The 19,331-nt window shown below is 36.5% G+C and overlaps 1 protein-coding gene across 3 annotated transcripts; it reads right to left on the reverse strand.

The window, feature by feature from the left end:
• Window positions 1-154: 154 nt before the first annotated feature.
• MYNN (myoneurin) lies at window positions 155-16,220 on the reverse strand. Of its 3 annotated transcripts, XR_003792426.1 has the most exons (9): window positions 16,154-16,220; window positions 14,965-15,261; window positions 9,495-10,285; window positions 8,611-8,770; window positions 6,600-6,778; window positions 5,630-5,713; window positions 4,478-4,564; window positions 2,389-2,709; window positions 155-746 (listed from the first exon to the last, which is right to left on the reverse strand). XR_003792426.1 is itself a non-coding variant. In XM_029215309.1 (8 exons), the coding sequence occupies exons 2-8, from the start codon at window positions 15,228-15,230 to the stop codon at window positions 2,447-2,449; spliced, it is 1,830 nt and encodes a 609-aa protein (XP_029071142.1). In that variant the 5' UTR covers window positions 15,231-15,261; window positions 16,154-16,220; the 3' UTR covers window positions 1,556-2,446. The 3 variants fall into 3 exon arrangements, 2 of the variants coding, with proteins under 2 accessions (XP_029071142.1, XP_029071143.1); XM_029215309.1 differs by lacking the exon at window positions 155-746 and having other exon boundaries at window positions 1,556-2,709; XM_029215310.1 differs by lacking the exons at window positions 155-746; window positions 5,630-5,713 and having other exon boundaries at window positions 1,599-2,709.
• Between the last annotated feature and the right edge of the window lie 3,111 nt (window positions 16,221-19,331).

Below are 19,331 nucleotides of genomic sequence, written 5' to 3' on the forward strand. Positions count from 1 at the left end.
ATTAAACATAAAACAAATACCAGCAAAAAATCATTTATATATAATCTATGGTTTTTTAAAAAGCCTAAAATCTAACGATACAGAAAGAATAATCTAATACAAATACAAAACAAAATTAACTTAGAAAATAATTTCTCAATAAGATGTTCAGCATCCTAAAAAGACTTTCAAAAAACTTAGTAATACTTACATAATTAAGAATAGAACTTTCCCAAAACACTGCATTGTAGCAAATATATTTAAAGATGAATTTAACTGATAATTGTGAGTGTTACAATGATAGCAGATACAACTAAAATATATGCATATTATGATAAAGAATAATACAGCATTATGAGAAGAATGACAAGACAAAGATACTCAGTCTTCAAGCTTTCTTTACATGTCATTCTGGAAGAGCGTCAAGCCATGTCAATTTAAAATAAAATTATTTTAGCTAAGAAGCAGATAGTGTGATGAGAATAGATCAACTTCAGTCACTCCAATCCAATAATCCTAAAAATAATAAATTTAAAGGCTAATTTATGTAAAGGCAAATGCTAATTATCATCATGTTAGAGGAAATTTGGTAACTACTACCCTTACAGAATTATGACATCACTACAGCAGTTTTTAAAAAGAAATTTTGTTCATTAGATGCTTGGATTAATGAAGATGTGAATTAAATATAGCCTCTCCATTTCAGCAGACTTCTTAAAAAGGCTGAGTCTTAATTTTCTTTAATTTCTTCACATTCCAATAAATTCCTATTGAATTTAAGCCAGAATAGATTAGTTGAACATTTTTATAACTTTATAAATTGTATTTAAACCCAGTATATTAAATTAATACATATGTATAATTAGATTTCTTAGATAAATTAAATACTAAGTTTGATGTATGTTATACAAAGGCAGTATTTCAAACTCTATTTAATTAAGTCAATCCCACTGGTGGCAATTTATTGTAAAAATGCTGCATGTGCTGTAAAATGGTGATGATCTGTACAGTTTAGAAGAATTTAGTTTTACTAAGTCTTCTACTTGGTTCCTATGAGTAGGAACCCCAGAGAAAATACAACTAAAGAAATCAATACCAATAGAAAATACGTTAATTTTGTTACAGGTATAGTTTAAAAGCAGAAAACAAATGATGCACGGCAGAAATAAGAAATAATGTCACCATGGTGTTTGATCAGCAGTATAGGAACTGACTTTGAGGAACTGATAATTTACTGTCCAAAGATTAGGCAGTGAAATAAATCAATATGTGGGAAAAATGGGAGGGGGAAGAGTGATAGTAAATATCAGAATAAATCTGAATTTTCTAAGTTCATTAGGAAGGAAAAGGACTACGGTGAAACTACGACCACCATGAACTGTTGTGGTTTAATCTATAAAAATGTAAAACTCGAAACTTACAGAAAACTCAAGTATAAAATGTTTAATAAACTCGCTTTCTGATATCACGCAAATGTTCACTTATAACTGAAGTTAATTTCTTAACTATTTATGAATATAATTATCAAATTCAGAAGACAAGTGTTTTATACTATGCATTAAGTTTCTATTTAGAAAATTCTTTTTAGGATTTTATATTTTAAAAAGTGCATAAGAATATGAGAGGCTTATCAAAAATTATCAAAACTCAGTATATTTTCCTCATCTCCAGTAATCTAGAAACCTATTAAAACAATCTGCATCAAATCTGAAACTGTCTTTAATAAGATAAAAACACCAAATATCTATTTAAAATTCACTTTGAAAATGCAGTCTCAGATAATTCAAATCAAAAGTACTGACCATTGGTTTTATACAGAATACTGAGTTCTAAATGAACAAAATTTATACATAGTTTTCTAGTTTTTAAGAGAAGCACTTTTTGTTTAATTAGAAAAGTTACCTCCAATGGACTATATTAATAGAGAAATAGCACAATTCTTACTCAGTACCTAAATTTTCTTAGGCAGAGATACGAATTTTTTTCCCCATAGTTTATGTACTGGTCTGTGGCGCTTAGTAACAGCACCACTCTTGGGCTGATTTTGTTTATTATTATGGATTTTGTTTAAATTTTGAGGGGAAGAAAATAAACACATCCCACAGGTCATAAGTGAATCATAAACTGATAGATTCCACTTGAGTAAATGAAAGGCAATTCTAAAATGAAAATAAATATGGAATTAAGGCAGCTCTAAAAGATAGTAAAACTTATCCACCCCAAATAGTGCTACTGTAGTATAATTCATTCCTTTAAAAGCTATGTGTATAATGTAGACATAAAAGCCAAATATCAAAATAAGCATTGCACAGTTATGATGCAGCATCAGGTGCTTTTACTTCAGTGAATGAAAAATAATGGCCACAACTCAAATGAAGGGTTAATTTAATATGAATATATGCACCTTACCAGAGATGTTTATGTTTACTACCAGAGACGATTTAGCAATTCCATATTCCTCACAAAGTCAGTATAATTGTTGTAAAAAAATCAATTGTGGTTCTGAATACCCGTTCACAGTTGACCTCAACAATGTATCTGATGTAGGAGACTGATTATCTGTAACAGGCAGAAGCATGTGGTGGTCCTCAGTCCCAAGTGGAAGAGTTAGTGGTAAAGTCATATCAGAAGGCTTCACATCCAAAGTTTCTGATAAAGGACTTTTTTGTATGGAATCTTGTTCACTCAAGGGATGATCCTCTATACTGGAATCTAGAATTTTATCTGTACCTGAAATGGAAGGTAAAAAAATTCACCATCTTTAAAAACAAAACAAAAACCATGAGGAAGACTCAATCTATTTACCACCCCCAGAACTTGCATTTCGGCCCCACACCTTTAGTCACACTGTTTCTTTTTTGCTGATTTGCCCTTAGCATTATCTATACAAATCCATTACGGGGCCTCAAGATTAGGTTTAAGCACCATTATAAAAATGGACTTAATTGTGCTAGACCAGGGTAAGCTGTTTCCTATCTACTTTATCACTCATTTGTCAGTTTTTCATATACCACCTTGTGACATCTGTCTATCTTACTGGTATGTAACATTCTACTTAGGTGTGCCTTGAATGCTCAACAGACTATAAATTCCTTCAAAGTAAATGTCTAATTATACTTCTCTAATTCCTTCAAAGTACCTTATAGTGCTACACACATAGTAAGTACCCAGTTTATTCAGTGAATGTATTAATGAGTAGTTCATATTATTCTGTGAGTTCAAGTTCAGAGGTATGGCACTTTCATTTATTTTCAGAAGCAAGAAATTCTGTGTTACTCAAGGGAGTAATTACCCCACTGACTAAAGATACATTTTTCCCTTCAAATTTTCCACTAGCTTTACCACGCACGCTCTTCTCACTTCCAAGTACTAACATGATTTCAATCTCACTAACCTTGTTAGACAAAATTGCATATTTGCTTTTTTAAAGTTATGATTCTGTTTTTGCCAGACTATTCTTCAGTTCAGCCAGCCAAGAATACAACCTGCGCTCTCTTGTCGCGATGACTCTCTTCACAATATTCTCTCTGCCTGGGATGAACATTCCCTTTCCCATCTCCACCCTTTGAACTCTTCTCCACCTTTCAGTTTCCCTAGAATTAAGCCTTTCCAATACTCACCTCAGAAGGACTTAATCTCTTCTTCAGTATTCTTGCATCTCTATTATATCCTGTATTTTGTGTGGTAATCAGTTATTTATGTAGATTTCTGGTCTCCCACACCAGATGGGAAGCTCTCTGAGGACTAGGACTATGCCTTGCTCAACTTCATGTACCCTGCAGTTATGTGTACTTTAGAGGTATTTAGTATATGCCTGTTGAATTAATGACTCACTGAAGTTTTCAGACATCACTACCTCAATCCTTACAATGTTTATATTTACTATCAAAGACTATCATCTCTACACAGTGAAGAAGACTAGTGTTTTGTTTCTAATCATGACAGAATGGTAAGCACAGTGAAACTTTCTCAAGGATTCATTTTAAATAACAGACTAAAAATTGTGTAGTGTGGCTTTCCATTTCATGCATCATAACAATTTGGGGATACCTGTTTCCCTATTTCCTCTTATACATTTTCAGACTAGCGTTCATGATGCTCCTTTCTTCGCATAACTACAGTAAACCCCAGTTAACCTAGATTCTAGTATGGGAAAGAGTGATATGTAGTTGTTTATGTATTCTCTCATTCTTGCAATTGTTCATATATCAGGTTATTTATTTATTTATTAACATCTTTATTGGAGTTTAATTGCTTTATATATATATATCAGGTTTTTAAAGGAGGAAGTATTTCAAGCAATGTTTATTACAAGGTCAATATGGAAAGAAATTCAGAGTGAACTCACCTGCACATTATAAAGCTACCTTCCTCATATGTGTGCACCTAGTTTTTAAAAATATATATCTCATATAAACTGTTACAATGTGTATCTCAACATTTTAAGGAATAGTACAAATATGAGAGCACCAAATTTTTAAAAAACAGAAGCATTTACCAGAATGGACTTTTGTTTTGTGCTTCTTTAAATTTTTAATATCTGTGTAAGAATTTCCACATAATTCACAGATAAATGGTCTTTCTCCTGAAAAACAAGTTAAAAAATTAAAATCTCAGTATTTCAGAAGCTACTAAGGCAAAAATATCAATGTTCACGAACACAATGCAAACATTATATTGTTTAAATTTAGTTTCAAGTTACCATTTTAATCTCTTGGTTCTAATATAGTGAAATGAAAACTTCTATACACACAGGCACTCCTTTCCTTTATCATACAAAGTGTACCTATTTCAAGGAAAAATCGAGCATTTTCACTAACAGAACCTTCAAACTAAAAAAAGACTTACTTTTTTATTTCTATCAGACATTTAGTGAGTGCCAATTATATGCCAGACTCTGGCTAAGAGATGTAGCTGGAGGAAAAATGCGTAATTATGGTTTCTGCTCTCAGGTAGCGTATAAATTAGAAAATCCTTTAAAAATACTCACAGGATAAAAATACTACAAAATTATAATTCTTTTGAAATAAGAACTGTTCATTGCTTTATAATGCAAAGTAAGGAACATGAGGATATAGAAGTTGCCAATAAACTTATTAAATGTTTACTACTAGGTGGTCATACTATACTAGATAGGAATTACAAGAAATAACTTTTAGAAAGAAAAAAGTACAGTACATTTTCAAAGTGGTGTTCTCCTTTGTTTTAAAAATTTTTTTGTGTATTTCATATTTTCTTCATACTACTTATATACTACCTTTTACAATAACCATGTCAATATTAAAATATATTCCTAAAACGTGCACACTGAACATTGTTTAAAAAGAAAATCTGATATTATCTTGGTATTATCTATTCCTTTTCATTTTTTGGTATTATCTGTGTAATTTTATCCAAATCATTTAAAAACCATTGATTATCTGGCACAGTTCTTAGAAAATCTACACAATTCTTGACCAAATTTAATCCATAATCCAAACAACTAAAAAAACAAAAATAAACAAATAAAAAGTTGATATTCATACATTAAAATATAGCTACAGTTAGAGTATGATTAGTTACCATCTAGTCCATAATGGTTTAAAGTCAAGGTTTACATAAAAAGAAATTAGAGAGAACAAAAAATAATACGTTCTCCCTAAACACAGACCTGTATGGGATCGAAAGTGTTTGTTGAGCTCTCCTGAGGAAATAAAACTTTTCCCACAAATACCACATATGTATGGTTTTTCACCTAGATGGAAAATAAAAGATAGCGAAGTGGTGTACTATACCAATATAATATTTATCAATTACAATAATCTAAAGTAAGCTGTTCTAAAATATTATTTAAATTAAAACCTCTTTGTATTGTATTTCAGAGGTATTTTCAGTGTGATCCAACTTAAATGAACATTAGTAATTACTTTACGCTGTGCATGTAACCTGATGCTTTTCATATAATAAAACTTTCTCCAAATATCCTTCTAGTAGACTAGAGGTGGGCAAAAAGTCTGATTTTTATATAATTAAAAACATGAAAATTCATCAATCCATATTTCAATTTTTGCTATCTATAAGATTATTAAAGGGGAATAAAATCATTTAGGAAAGATCTATTAAAAAATTACCCTACAAAAAAATGAAAAATTTTGAACAACAGGTTTTGCTTCAAAATTGATACTTTGGGTTTGAAGTATCTATTTAATTTGCAAATCTACAATGTCTGTAGAAAAAGTCCTAAGAAGTTATTAAATCAACGTTCTACCCAAATTCACCCCAACCCCTTAACTTTACAGTTTTATCCAAGGGAAATGAAGCTTCAAGACCCTAAGGAGTTCTTCTAAGGTCATAAAAAATGTCTTATTAACTCAAGTTTATATATTGTCAAAATTATCTGATTTTAATGTATATAAGTTACATGATAAAAAATTTCACCCACTGTGTATTCTAGAAAATAAGTCTGCTTTTATATCTAATATTTATGTGAAAATCAGAAACACAAAAAGCTTCAAGACGCACAGACACAACAGATATATAACTACAAAGCCTATAACCTACTTTTTGTAAAGGCTTAATTTCCCTTTTTCTTTTATTTACAACTTTCCTTGTTTTAAGCCACCTCTTTGTCAAATCCTTACCGGTATGTTTTCGAGAATGAGTAATAAGAGAACTAGAGACAGCAAATGCCTTCCCACAGGTGTCACACACATAAGGCTTTTCTCCCGTATGCCTTCGAACATGATAGGTCAATGTGCTGGCTTGGGCAAATCGCTGTCCGCACCTATCACATACATATGGCTTCTCTCCACTATGCTTCCTGTTAGTAAATAAATATAAAGATACATGTTGGCAAGTAAAACAATCTAAGGATCATGCCACACAGCAAACATTTTTCATACAAATTCTTCATGCAGTATCTTATTTCATTTCATCTTAACAGATCAACAATATGTATTTAAAATCAACAGTTTTCAATGTATACTGTCAAGAATAAATGTTTTGGTTTTCAAAACATTAGTTCTGAGACAGTTCAAAGTTTTGCCATCAGCCTTATGTGGTAGTCAAGTGTGCCCATAATACTGCAGGCAACTATTTTTGTCTGTCCATTCACTCACTCTTCAAAACTCTTTCCTCAAACCTTCAGCACCTCCTCACCCATCCTCATTCTCAGCTGATGTCCTTGCTTCCTGTTTCACTGAGAAAAATTTAAGGAATCAGAAGTAAATTTCTACCACACAAATCTCCACCTATAGGCATCTGTATCTATAGGGTTTGCTTTTCTTAACTCTAATATGAGAATGACAGTTCTTCCGAATCCAAGTACTCCAGTTTATATACTTAAGATACTATCCTCCTTGCCTACTCAATGATCACTCTTGCAATTTCCTCCATCCTATATCATCTAGTTTCACCTCCCCTTTGGATCGTAGCATACAAATATACTGAAATATCTCCCATCTTAAAAAAAAAAAAAGACCCCTGACCTTACTTGCTCCTCTATTTTCTGTTCCCCTTTAGTAAAATCTTGAGTCTCCAATGGTTCTACTTTCATTTCTTCTCTACTAGCCTCCGCTAACACTGCTTTTGTCAAAACCACTGCTAACCTCTCACTTTGCCAAATCCAATAGTCAATTCTCACTCTTAATCTCCCTATCATCAGAATTTGACACAATGATCACTCCCTCTGAAATCATTTCCTCCACCTGGATTCCAAGACAGCCCAATCTTCTGGTTTGCCCCTATATTGGTTGGTCCTTCCTAGTCACTTATAGTGACTTGCCCATCTCCCAGAACTCTTAGTGTGCCTTATGACTCCATCCTTTGATCTCTTTTTTATCCATCTTCATTCTCTTGGTGACCTCATCTAATGTTATGACTTTAAATACTATCTACTCAAACCAGTCCCCTGACTTCCAAACTTAGATAACCAACTATCTAATGCACGTTTCCATTCAGATGTCTAATAGTCATCTCAAATTTAACATGATCAAAACTCTACTCAACTCCTGTACTCCTACTTAAACTGCTTTGTCCACAAATCTCCACTTCAGTTAATGGTAATTCTATCTTTTCAGATGCTCAGGCTCAAAACCTGAGAATCATTTTTAATTCTACTCTTCTTTTTTTCTTTCATACCCCACATCCAATGTGCAGCAAATTCTGTTTGTTGTACCTTTAAAATACATCCAGAATCTGACTACCACTTATCTCTTCCACTGCTATCTCTCAGACCTGAACCACTGTCACTCTCACTTGGGTTTTATCTATAGCTTCCTAACTGGTAACTTTGCTTCCACTCTTGCAATCCTACAATCTTTTCCTTAACATAGCATCCATAGTGATCCTCTTACAATGCAAGCAAGATTACATCACTTACTTCTCATTCTCAAGAGTAAAAGCTTTATAATGACCTACAAAACCTTCACCATCTGGACACCCTAACACCATTCTGATCTTATTTCCCTCCCTCACTATTCCCCTCCAGGCACCATGGCTCCCTTGCGGTTCCTTCACTGTACTAAGAATACAGTGTGGTGGTACCACAATTAGAACTCTACTGTCCTGAATTCTCATACAATAGTCTATTTAAGGCTATAGTGAATGACAGACTCAAAGATCAAACATCTGTTTTTTTGTTTTTATTTTTACCTTGCATGAATCTTCAGATTGCTAGAAGTTGCAAATTGTAAATTGCATACATCACATTTATAGGGTTTTTCCTCACCATGATGCATGCGACTATGGAAGACTAGCTGGCATTTCTGAGCAAATCCTTTATCACACAATTCACATTTGTATGGCTTCTCACCTAAAAGAAAAGTAAATAAAATTTATATTTAGAAGGAAATATTGTTTTAGTTGCTTAAGCCATACAAGCTTTCAAAAGAGTTCATCAACCAGTACTAGTTTCAGTATTCAGAAAATATTAACTCTAGAAGTAAAAAAGCAAATAGGATATTTTTCCAGATTGATTACTGAAACCACCAGTAGAGTTAAAAGAAATTAGTGTTTCTTAGTCCATAATAGTGAAAAGTGATCAATGAGAGAAATACCTAATGCATCTTAAAAAGCACAAATCTAAGTGTACCAATAAAGGTAAATATAGAGGCTGAGGAAGGAATGTATATATAATTTATGTTCAGAAGTTCGACAAAGGAACAGGTGGTGAGATGTGTTGATAAAATCTGAGAATCAGCCTGAGTTGTAATTACTTTTTATCAGTTTTAATATATTGTCTGTTAAATATTTAGCAAGGTAGAACTAAATTTATGCTTATTTTAATTGTGAGGGAAAATGGTTTAAAGAGTTCACACACTGGGACTTCAGAGTATCAGTTACAACAAAACAAATAGCCATTAAATACTTGGTCACAATTACAAAGACATTTTCAAGTCTAACATGCTCAATACTTTTACGAATACAAGTATATACCAAATTTTGGTCACAGTCAACACTGTATGTTAATATGTTTATGAAAATATTATTTCCGTCACAATATATAAACAATTATACTTTCCACAAACCAGTCTTACCTGTATGAGTTCTTACATGCGTTTTCAGCTGGTTACATTGGGTAAATGCCTTTCCACACAAGTGGCAGACATAAGGTTTGACTCCTTTATGTATTCTCATGTGCCTTCGCAAGCTGCTGGCTTCTGAAAACACTTTCCCACACGTGTTACACATTGGTTTGGCCTTGGAATACCTCTGATCCAGCTCTTCCCCGGAGCTCTCCAGCTCGTAAGAGTTCTTGACACTGGCTATATTAGACATAGAGTGTTCTTTCAGAGCACAGTTTGGCTGTGATTTTCCACGTTTCCGTTTCACTGTAACAGTTTGCACAATATCTTGTGCTGGAAAAGTATTTTCCACAACTGATGTCAACTCAAGTTCTGAATTATTTCTTTGTGCAACTTGTTCTATTACAGGTGTGGACAATTTATTTGCATCTAGATATACTTCAACTGATGCATTCTCTAAAATGTCACTGGGATATTGCACTGTTTTATTCTGCCCTGTTTTCTGGGAGTTGAAGGCCTTCTTCTTCTTTTTAGTTTGAGATGACTTCTTTGCTAAAGCCCCTTGTTTAGGATTTGCCTGAACTAAATCTGTAGACCCTTCTGATTTCTCCCGACTGTTATAATCTCGTAGAGTAAGGAGACAAGTCTGTTGATTCAATTCAATGTTTCCGGTAATACTAGATATCTCTGTAGAAGAGGGATTAGCAATAAAAGCAAAATCTTCCATCTTTATTTTACATTTAGTGACCACCTCTTCCACTTTGAGATAGTCAGCAGCCTGATGGATTTCTTTAACATTCCAACTGTAAGGAAACAAGGCTAAATGACAATGTTCTGATCAAAGAAAAAACGTTTTTGAAACAGAGCTACACAAATATTTCTGTCTTTTAAAGACCTAATGAAGTAGAGTGATACAAAAGGCCTAAGAGAACAAATTTATAAAAAATTTATTCACTCAGAATGTTTAGGCAAAAGTCTCCAGTTTTACAGAACTTGAAAAGATGAAAAGTAATGGATTATTCATATGTACAACCATGGAAAAACAAAATGTTAAAATTTCTACTTGTTAAGAAAACAGCTGGAACACGAAAGTGGCTGTTTGCAACTTACTGCCTCCTCCCATTTCTCCTGAGGCCTCTTCAGATACCAACCAACTTTTCTGGACTGGCAACAAGAAGAGTCTAAAGAAATTATTATCTTCCTCTGCTCCCCTGTGAAGAACTTCAACTGCACTTCTCAAACTTTCCTGTGCATGTGAGTCACCCAGGGATTTGTTAAATGTAGATTCTGATTCAGCAGGTCTGCTTTGGGGCCTGAGCATCTGCATTTCTAACATACGCCCTGGTGATGCCAATGCTGCTGGTCCATGGATCACGTTTGGAAGAACAAGGTTTTAGAATGCACTAAGCTCTCTCTAGCAACCTTCCCAGCTTTTTTTGTGTATGATCCCCAACCCAAATTAGCTAGAGTTTGTCATATTAGAGTTATATAGAAAAAATTAATGTTCAACATTCCAATCAATATTTACTGAGCATTTCACTTTATAAAATGCTTAATCTGCCAACTCAGGAGCCTGCAGTGCGGGGTGGGGTAGGGTGGGCAGCTGCCCATTAGACCAGCAGAGCAGGACTGCAGGGGTGCGGCCCTCCCTCCCCTGCCCTTCTGTTCAGATACCCAAGGGGCCCATGTGCACCCCTGGGATCACATGGCCGAACACAGGACCCCAGAAGTTTCCAGAGTCTTTGCCTACCAGAGGGGCTGGGGCGGCCCTGCTGGCCCATCTCTGAGCAGAGCACCCCTGGATGGGGCAGAGCTGCATATGGCTGGGCTAGACAGGGAGGGGTGGGGCAGTGGGCTCTGGAAGGGGCTGATGGTAGCAGATAGGGTGTTGCCGCCTGCCTGCAGGTGGGGAGCACCCTGACTGAGTGGGTGGCAAAGCGTTGGTCACCAGGCCCAGACATCCAGCTCCTTTGGCTATAGGCTGACATCAGAGTAGTGGCTCATGGGAAGTGGTTAGCTGGAAGGTCTGAGGCCTGGCTCACAGAGTCAGGGAGGAGCTGGGAGAAGGGGACAGTACCGTGAAGGCAGATAAGGGGCAGCAGCCTCAGGTTTATGCCCCCCACTCCCCTGGTATTTTCCAAGCCAAAGCCAAAGCCTGCAGCTTACTTTTTTAAAAAATTTTTTAAAAAGAAAAGCAAAAAATTAAAAATCTCCTTACTGTTAGATCTTTTAATATGTATTGTTATATGTATTGAATAAAATATGAAAAAAAAAGAAAAGAAAAAGCAAAAAAAAAAATTTACTGAGCATTTACCATGTGTGGTACTGAGAGCGATATTAAGAAATATCAAATAGTCTCTGCCCTCCAGAAGTTTACAATGTAGTGAAAGGCTGGCTGTTCAGTTATGCTAGCAATGGCTCTGGATCACTAGCTGAATTAATTAGAATAAATCAGCATCTTTGGGTGCTTCAATTTTCTTAGCTGTAAAGTCAGAGAGCTGAGTTGGTATTAACACTAAAAATATGCCCTTTTAATTATCTGACGATGGATACATACATAAACATACACATACATATACACACACACACCCTCAAGTAACCTTCCTACTTGTCATTTTCCCCAGATATTATTTAATTCTTCAGAAAAATTAAGTAGATTTATAGGCTAGTTTGGAAACCTAATCACCACTTTTAGTGAACATTTTATTCTCTGGGAAAATCCATCCCAAGTTCCTAAACATACTACAAATAAACTTTTGGAAAACAATCTGTTTGTAAACTGACTCCCTTAGCTAAGAAAACATTACTTACAATAGTCTTTTCTTATGGCCTTTGGCTATAATTCTGGAGCAAATAACGAATGATCTTTGCTTTTTGCATGTATATAGCACTGTCACTCTCTAAAAACATTACGTTTCTTAAGCATTTTTATTGATTCTGTTACACAGTCTATTATTAAGTTACAATAAATGAGAGAAACTATTAGAATGAAAACCAAATTTACTCCATCACTTATTATACTTAGGTCTCAAATTATAATTGTGCTTAGTGCTTCATAAAATGAATCACCAACAAGGTGAGATTGCCTTTAAGACCAATACAAACTAGTATTGAGTCACACACTAACTGTTCAGTACTGAAACAGTAATTCATACAAATTATTTATCTATTTCACAGATAGCCTATAATCTCAGTTACAGTTAAGAGAATCAGCGTTTGTTTATGTCAATAACTGATCTGCTTTTGTTTATAAGCATGAAGTTAAAGTGCCTGCAAACTTGCTTTCACTTTTTGAATAGTCACTGAAAGTCATTTAATTACATATTGCCAGGTATATGGCTAACTGCTTTATATGAGCAATTATAATCCCCATTTTACATACAAATGAAGGATCAGAGGTCCAAAGAAGTTAAGTAACTTGTCCAAGATCACAGAGTGTTAGAACTAAGATTTGACCAAGGTAATCTAGCTCCTGAGTCCACTTAATTCTTTATTATTCTGTTTTCTTAATCACTAAATTGTACAGACTTTCTATTTTTGGTATATGTCTTCTCTTGCATTTGTGTCTGAGCTCAAACAATTGGCTCCCCAGCTCCCCAGGAAAGACATGTATCAAAAAAGACTGAGCCAGGGACTGCCCTGGCAGTCCAGTGGTTAAGACTTCACCTTCTAATGCAGGGTGTGCGGGTTTATTTCCTGGTCGGGGAGCTAAGATCCCACGTGCCTTGGGGCCAAAAAAACAAAACACAAAAAGAAGCAATGTTGTAACAAATTCAATAAAGACATTAAAAATGGTCCACATCAAAAAAAAAAAAAAAAAGATTGAGCCAAACATCTGGCTCTTCTTCACATTGGTTTTTTGCATGAAGGCTCAAAGTAAGGCGCTCTTCATTGTGTTCCAATTAGTTCAAGATTTTTGGCAAAGTTATTTGAAAAAGGGAAACCACTAAATTGAAGATCAACCAAAATTCACTGGTTTTGTGATTATTTTATATTATGTATTCTCAATTTTTAGATCAGAGGCACTTGTATAGCCAAATATTCAGTAAATTTAAATAACATCATATGACATTTATCTATGACACTGCTTTATTCCTTTAATCAATTTACACGGAACTGACTCAAAAATTTCATTACATCAAAATTTAAAAGCAATTCCAAACAGCATGAATGGTTCCTTTTCAATAGGATTAAGGAACATCCTAATTCCAGCTTTTCAATAAGTATATTTCCACGATAAGCTGCAGTGTAAAGAGAGGGAAGAACTTTGCTTAATGTGTACATGCATATATCTATAGAGATCATCTGGAAAACAATGAAAGAATATTTACCGAAGTGTTAAGAGTGGTTATCAGTGGGTGGCAGAATTTCAGGTGTTTCCTTTTTTGTTTTTTCCCTAATTTTTCTCCAATAAATGCGGAATTAATGGGCTTGTAGAGTAGGATAGAGAAGAGGAAATAAAGGAAGGAAAGTAATGTTCATTGGGAGGTAGTAAATCCTAAATCTTCACAGTAACAACCAATGTGGTTATTATCATCTCATTTTTACAAATGGAGAAACTGAGGCCCAGAGAGGCTATAGCTTGCTCAGAGACATGGTGACTTGACAGGCAAGATCTAATTCTAAAGCCCATAATCTTTCTATGTCAGATGATGATCTATTCATGTTTACACTTTCATAAAAGATGGAGAAAAGAAGACAGGAGTTAAGTTGATTGGTTTCTCTTTCCTTTTATCCCCACCACCTTTCCCTCAACAACGAGTAAACATATTAGTATTAATCTAATTATACAGTTCATCACGTATGAAAGACACAAAATGCCTGCATTATCAGATTCCTCAGAACCTACTTCTTGTCAGTGCAGTGACAGCATTAAGCATCTCAGAGAAGCATCCTAGCATCTTAGACCAGACTTAAGCATTAGCACTGATAGCTCTACCAGGCAACAGGAGTCATGGCCATTAACACGCCAATGAAGTTATTTTCCTGAATCAAGATCAGGAAGAGGTCCTGCAGGTTGCTATTTACAGCTGGAAATGGGAGCACTATTAAATGAACAGAGATCTTCCTTCTTTCTCCACCTATACTTCCCCACCCCTAACACCTTAAGAGGTAGGGGATAGAGAGTGAGAGAGACCAGAGGAACATAAAGACCAAAAAGCAAGGGGAAATTGGAATTCAATTAAAATTCATCATATTTTGATCTTTAACTTTACATAACTGAAATCACAAGCTTTGTTTCAGTAGATAAATGTGTCAAAAACCATACTTTAATCGTATTAACATCTGTACTTTTTGTGCTTATGAAATGTGGTCTGTTTATCTCAAATCAGAGACACTGACTTCTTTATTAAAAACAATACTGTGCACATCAATGTTTGAAGACTCAGAGTTCAGGGACTAAATGGAAAAAAACTAATCTGCTTTAGCTCTAAAGACTATTGACCAGTTTTTATAAGTGGAAATAAAATGTGTACCTTACCTGTCAAGATTTAAAGTTCCTGTGTATATAAATTCCAACAGTTTCTGAAATCCATCAGCCTTCACCTGACTCTGATCAAGAAAGACATTGTTCTCTGAAGTGCTTCTGTAGATCGCACCAAAATACTCACTAAACGAGGCAAGCACATTCCTATGAGCTTTAAACTGGAATTCCCCAATTACTATGGTGCAGTCACAAAGAAAACCTGCTTCCCGTTGTTTGTTCAGTCTCTCTAAAAGGTGCTCACAGTGGTGCGAATACTGCATTTTGATATCAGAATCGAATTTTACCCTTGCTCTAAAAAACAAAAAGAAATAGTAAATCAGTAACCCTAAGTTTTCATCAAACTTTTCACCCAAGCAATTGGTGAGTGAAGAGACACAGAACATGAACTAGAATAAAGTCTGTTCTCATTTTATATCCCCAGAAAATTCTTATCAAACAGATATGGATAAAACTGCCGAAGGGATAAATGCCTTTCTAGCTTTTATTTCAGCTTGGTAAACTAACACAATCCTTTGGACACGTCAATAAATGGCGATGTGCGAAAACATTTCCCACAAAGTGGAAAAAAAAAAAGCACCGCAAAATTTCACGCTTTTGCATCAGTTGAACCTTCAGACTTTCAAGCTCAGCAGGCACACGTGTATTACGAAAAAAATTAATAAACCACTAAGAAATGATTTCTTGGGACAAAGGGGGAAAGGACACGGTATGAGTTCTTTAAAATTGCTCTCAATCGCTTCTCGGCCTTTTGGCTAAGATCAAATGTAAAACTCTCAAATCCCTGAAACCTGTTAGCTTCCTCGGAGCATAGTGACTAAAAACGCAAGGTGGGCGCCCAGGGGGCAGAGAACCAGCAGGGCCAAGAGTTGTCAAAGGTTAGGTCACTCGCCCGAGGAGGCCACACCCCTCCCTACCCCGCCTCCACTCGAGGTGGCATCGGAGAGTGACCGCGAAAGCCGGTCTCTCCTGGCTTCCGCCTCCCTGCCCTTCGCCGAGCTCCCACTCCCGCGAATTCCCACAGCAGAGGTTGTGGCCAAGGCCAACACGGGAGCTGCCTCGCCCAAGCTTTCCACACTAACACCTTCACTCCGACCTGAGCGCGAACTCCAAGGAGCCTGCCCTCCAATGCCACTGGGTCTGAAGAGAGCGGGGACAGCAGGCTGAGGGCGAAGACAGAACTCACCTATAGTAACCCAAAGGGGAACACAGTTTCTTCACCCTCTCTCCGCCATCTTGGAAGGACGTCACCGCGACACGCTCCACCTCTCCCTTCTTCCTCCACGGCGACGTCACATCCGGCTCCGGGCGTTCCGTGGCAACACCGTAGGCAACATCGGAGGGCCGATGCCGGCCTGTGGGGAATAGTCTGGCGTATAGAGACACCGCTACCTAGCATGCCAGGAGCTAGGGAGAAACAGGGAGAGTCTTGGATACGAGATCTAAGGGCTCGCTCACAGCGCCACACCTGTCTTCCTCATTCTGAGCATTCTGGTTGGAGGACAGTCGGCATCTCGCGCTCCGCCCGCGTTCTGGGCCGAGGCTGAACCGCGCTGCACCACGGGCCTCTTTCCAGGAGCCAAATAGCGCATTGCATGCTGGGGCTTGTAGTTAGTTGCTCGTCTTCTCCCATCATCCTCCCCTTCCTTGTGGCCCCACGAGTAGGAACAGCTGCTGTGTGTACTCGGGCTCTGGGCCGTGGGAATTTTTGGGCTGAAACTGATCACCACTTTTTAGTTTACGTACCCGAAAGCTCTTGGGAACCCACGAGTCTGGTTTGCATCAGCCGACTGGAGCCCAGTTTCCAGGATACCCTTACGTGGTGATTGAAGTCTGAGCTGCATGAAAGCGGAGCAAAGCCGTAGGGTACACTGGGCATGCGCATGGGGAAAGGTGGGCTTTGTACCGGAAAGGGTTCTTCTGCGTCTGGACTAGAAAATTTTTAATACAATTATTTACAGATTTTGTACAGTGAGGGAAAGGGGTGCCAGTTATCTGCGTAATATAAAAAGACGCAGAAACGGTAAGATAAGTCGTGCTGATATGTTAGGGTGAATTCTTCCGTACTACCCGCGGACAACATAATCTAAGAAAACCAAAACGTCAACATTTTTTCTTGTTAAAAGTTGTAGCACAAAATAGATAGCTGGTGGGAGGCAGCTGCATGGCACAGGGAGATCAGCTCGGTGCTTTGTGACCGCCTGGGGGGGTGGGATAGGGAGGGTGGGAGGGAGGGAGACGCAAGAGGGAGGAGATGTGGGAACGTGTGTATGTATATAGCTGATTCACTTTGTTATGGAGCGGAAACTAACACACCATTGTAAAGCAGTTATACTCCAATAAAGATGTAAAAAAAAAAAAAGTTGTAGCACAGGGAGCTCAGCTCGGTGCTCTGTGATGACCTAGATGGGTGGGATTGGGGGGTGGGGTGGGAGGGAAGTCCAAGGGAGGGGAGAATATATGTATATATCCTGATTCATGTAGCTGATTCACTTCGCTGTACTGCAGAAACTAACAAAACATTGTAAAGCAACTATACTCCAACTAAAAAAAAAAGGTGTGTCAGGACCACAGGAAATTTACTCGTGATTTTATATTAAAGGACAGTCTCAACTTGAATTTATTCTTTTCTTCTCTCTTGAGATTTTTTACAACTAGACTCTGTTTGCTCTCTTTGTAAATTCTTTCTTCCCGGTAAGAATCATGTTTGTGAAAAAACCCACAACCGTTAGGTTTATAAGAAAAAAAAAAAATGAGGCTGGTTCTTTCTTGATTTCATTTTTATGAATATAATTTTTTTCTGATTCCACTTTATTTTTGTCAGAATCCTTTTCAGTAATTTATTAATTCAGAAATATTTGTCTCTACTAGGTGTCAGATACTAAGAATATGGAAAAAGCATAAAACATGGTCTCTGGCGTTTAGAGAAATCAGCAATCTCAGGGGGAAAACTAATGGAAAACCAAATGACTTGTAATACAAAGAGTGCTGGGGGCAACAGAGCTTATTTTTTACGCGGTGTTTGATTACTCTTATTAGGCTGTACATTATATTATTTTTTCAGTATCAGGTTGTGAGTTTTAAAAACTTTTTTAAAGTGTGAAACACTTCTTCCATGTGCAAGCCGTTAATAAAAAAACATTTGGTGAACAAGCAAAATAACATCCAAGTTGAAAGTTCAAATTCCCAAGGTAGTGCAAATTACTATCAGGATTATGTTTTTTAAAAAGCCAACATAACCCAATCCAAAAATGGGCAGAAGACCTAAACAGTCATTTCTCCAAAGAAGATATACAGATTGCCAACAAACACATGAAAGGATGCTCAACATCACTAATCATTAGAGAAATGCAAATCAAAACTACAATTAGGTATCACCTCACACAAGTCAGAATGGCCATCATCAAAAAATCTACAAATGCTGTAGAGGGTATGGAGAAAAGGGAGCCCTCTTTCACTGTTGGTGGGAATGTAAATTGATACAGCCACTATAGAGAACAATATGGAGGTTCCTTAAAAAACTAAAAATAGAACTACCATATGACCGAGCAATCCCACTACTGGGCATATACCCTGAGAAAACCGTAATTCAAAAAGAGTCATGTACCACAATGTTCATTGCAGCACTACTTACAATAGCCAGGACATGGAAGCAACCTAGGTGTCCATTGACAGATGAATGGATAAAGAAGATGTGGCACATATATACAATGGAATATTATTCGGCCATAAAAAGAAACAAAATTGAGTTATTTGCAGTGAGGTGGATGGACCTAGAGTCTGTCATACAGAGTGAAGTAAGTCAGAAAGAGAAAAACAAATACCGTATGCTAACACATATATGAAATCTAAAAAGAAAAAAAAAAAAGGTCTGATGAACCTAGGGGCAGCACAGGAATAAACACGCAGACATAGAGAATGGACTTGAGGACACGGGGTGGGGGAAGGGTAAGCTGGGACGAATTGAGAGAGTAGCATTGACATATACACACTCCCAAAAGTAAAGTAGATAGCAAGTGGGAAGCAGCTGCATAGCACAGGGAGATCAGCTCAGTGCTTTGTGACCACCTAGAGGGGTGGGATAGGGAGGGTGGGAGGGAGACGCAAGAGGGAGGGGATGTGGGGATGTACGTATGCATATAGTTGATTCACTTTATTATACAGCAGAAGCTAACACAACATTGTAAAGCACTTATAGTCCAATAAAGATGTTAAAAAAAATAAAAAGCAAACATAAGGAATATCACAAGACCTTGTTTAAGTGGACGTAAACAGGGGGAAAAGGAGTAAACAAAAATAAAATAAAAAGCAAACGTAAGGATCAAATAAAATAAAAAGCAAACGTAAGGATCAAATAAAATAAA

This window comes from Monodon monoceros, unplaced genomic scaffold (genome assembly GCF_005190385.1).
Source record: "Monodon monoceros isolate NGI ecotype Baffin Bay Population unplaced genomic scaffold, NGI_Narwhal_1 Super_Scaffold_11, whole genome shotgun sequence".
In the NCBI taxonomy this organism is placed as follows: domain Eukaryota; kingdom Metazoa; phylum Chordata; class Mammalia; order Artiodactyla; family Monodontidae; genus Monodon; species Monodon monoceros.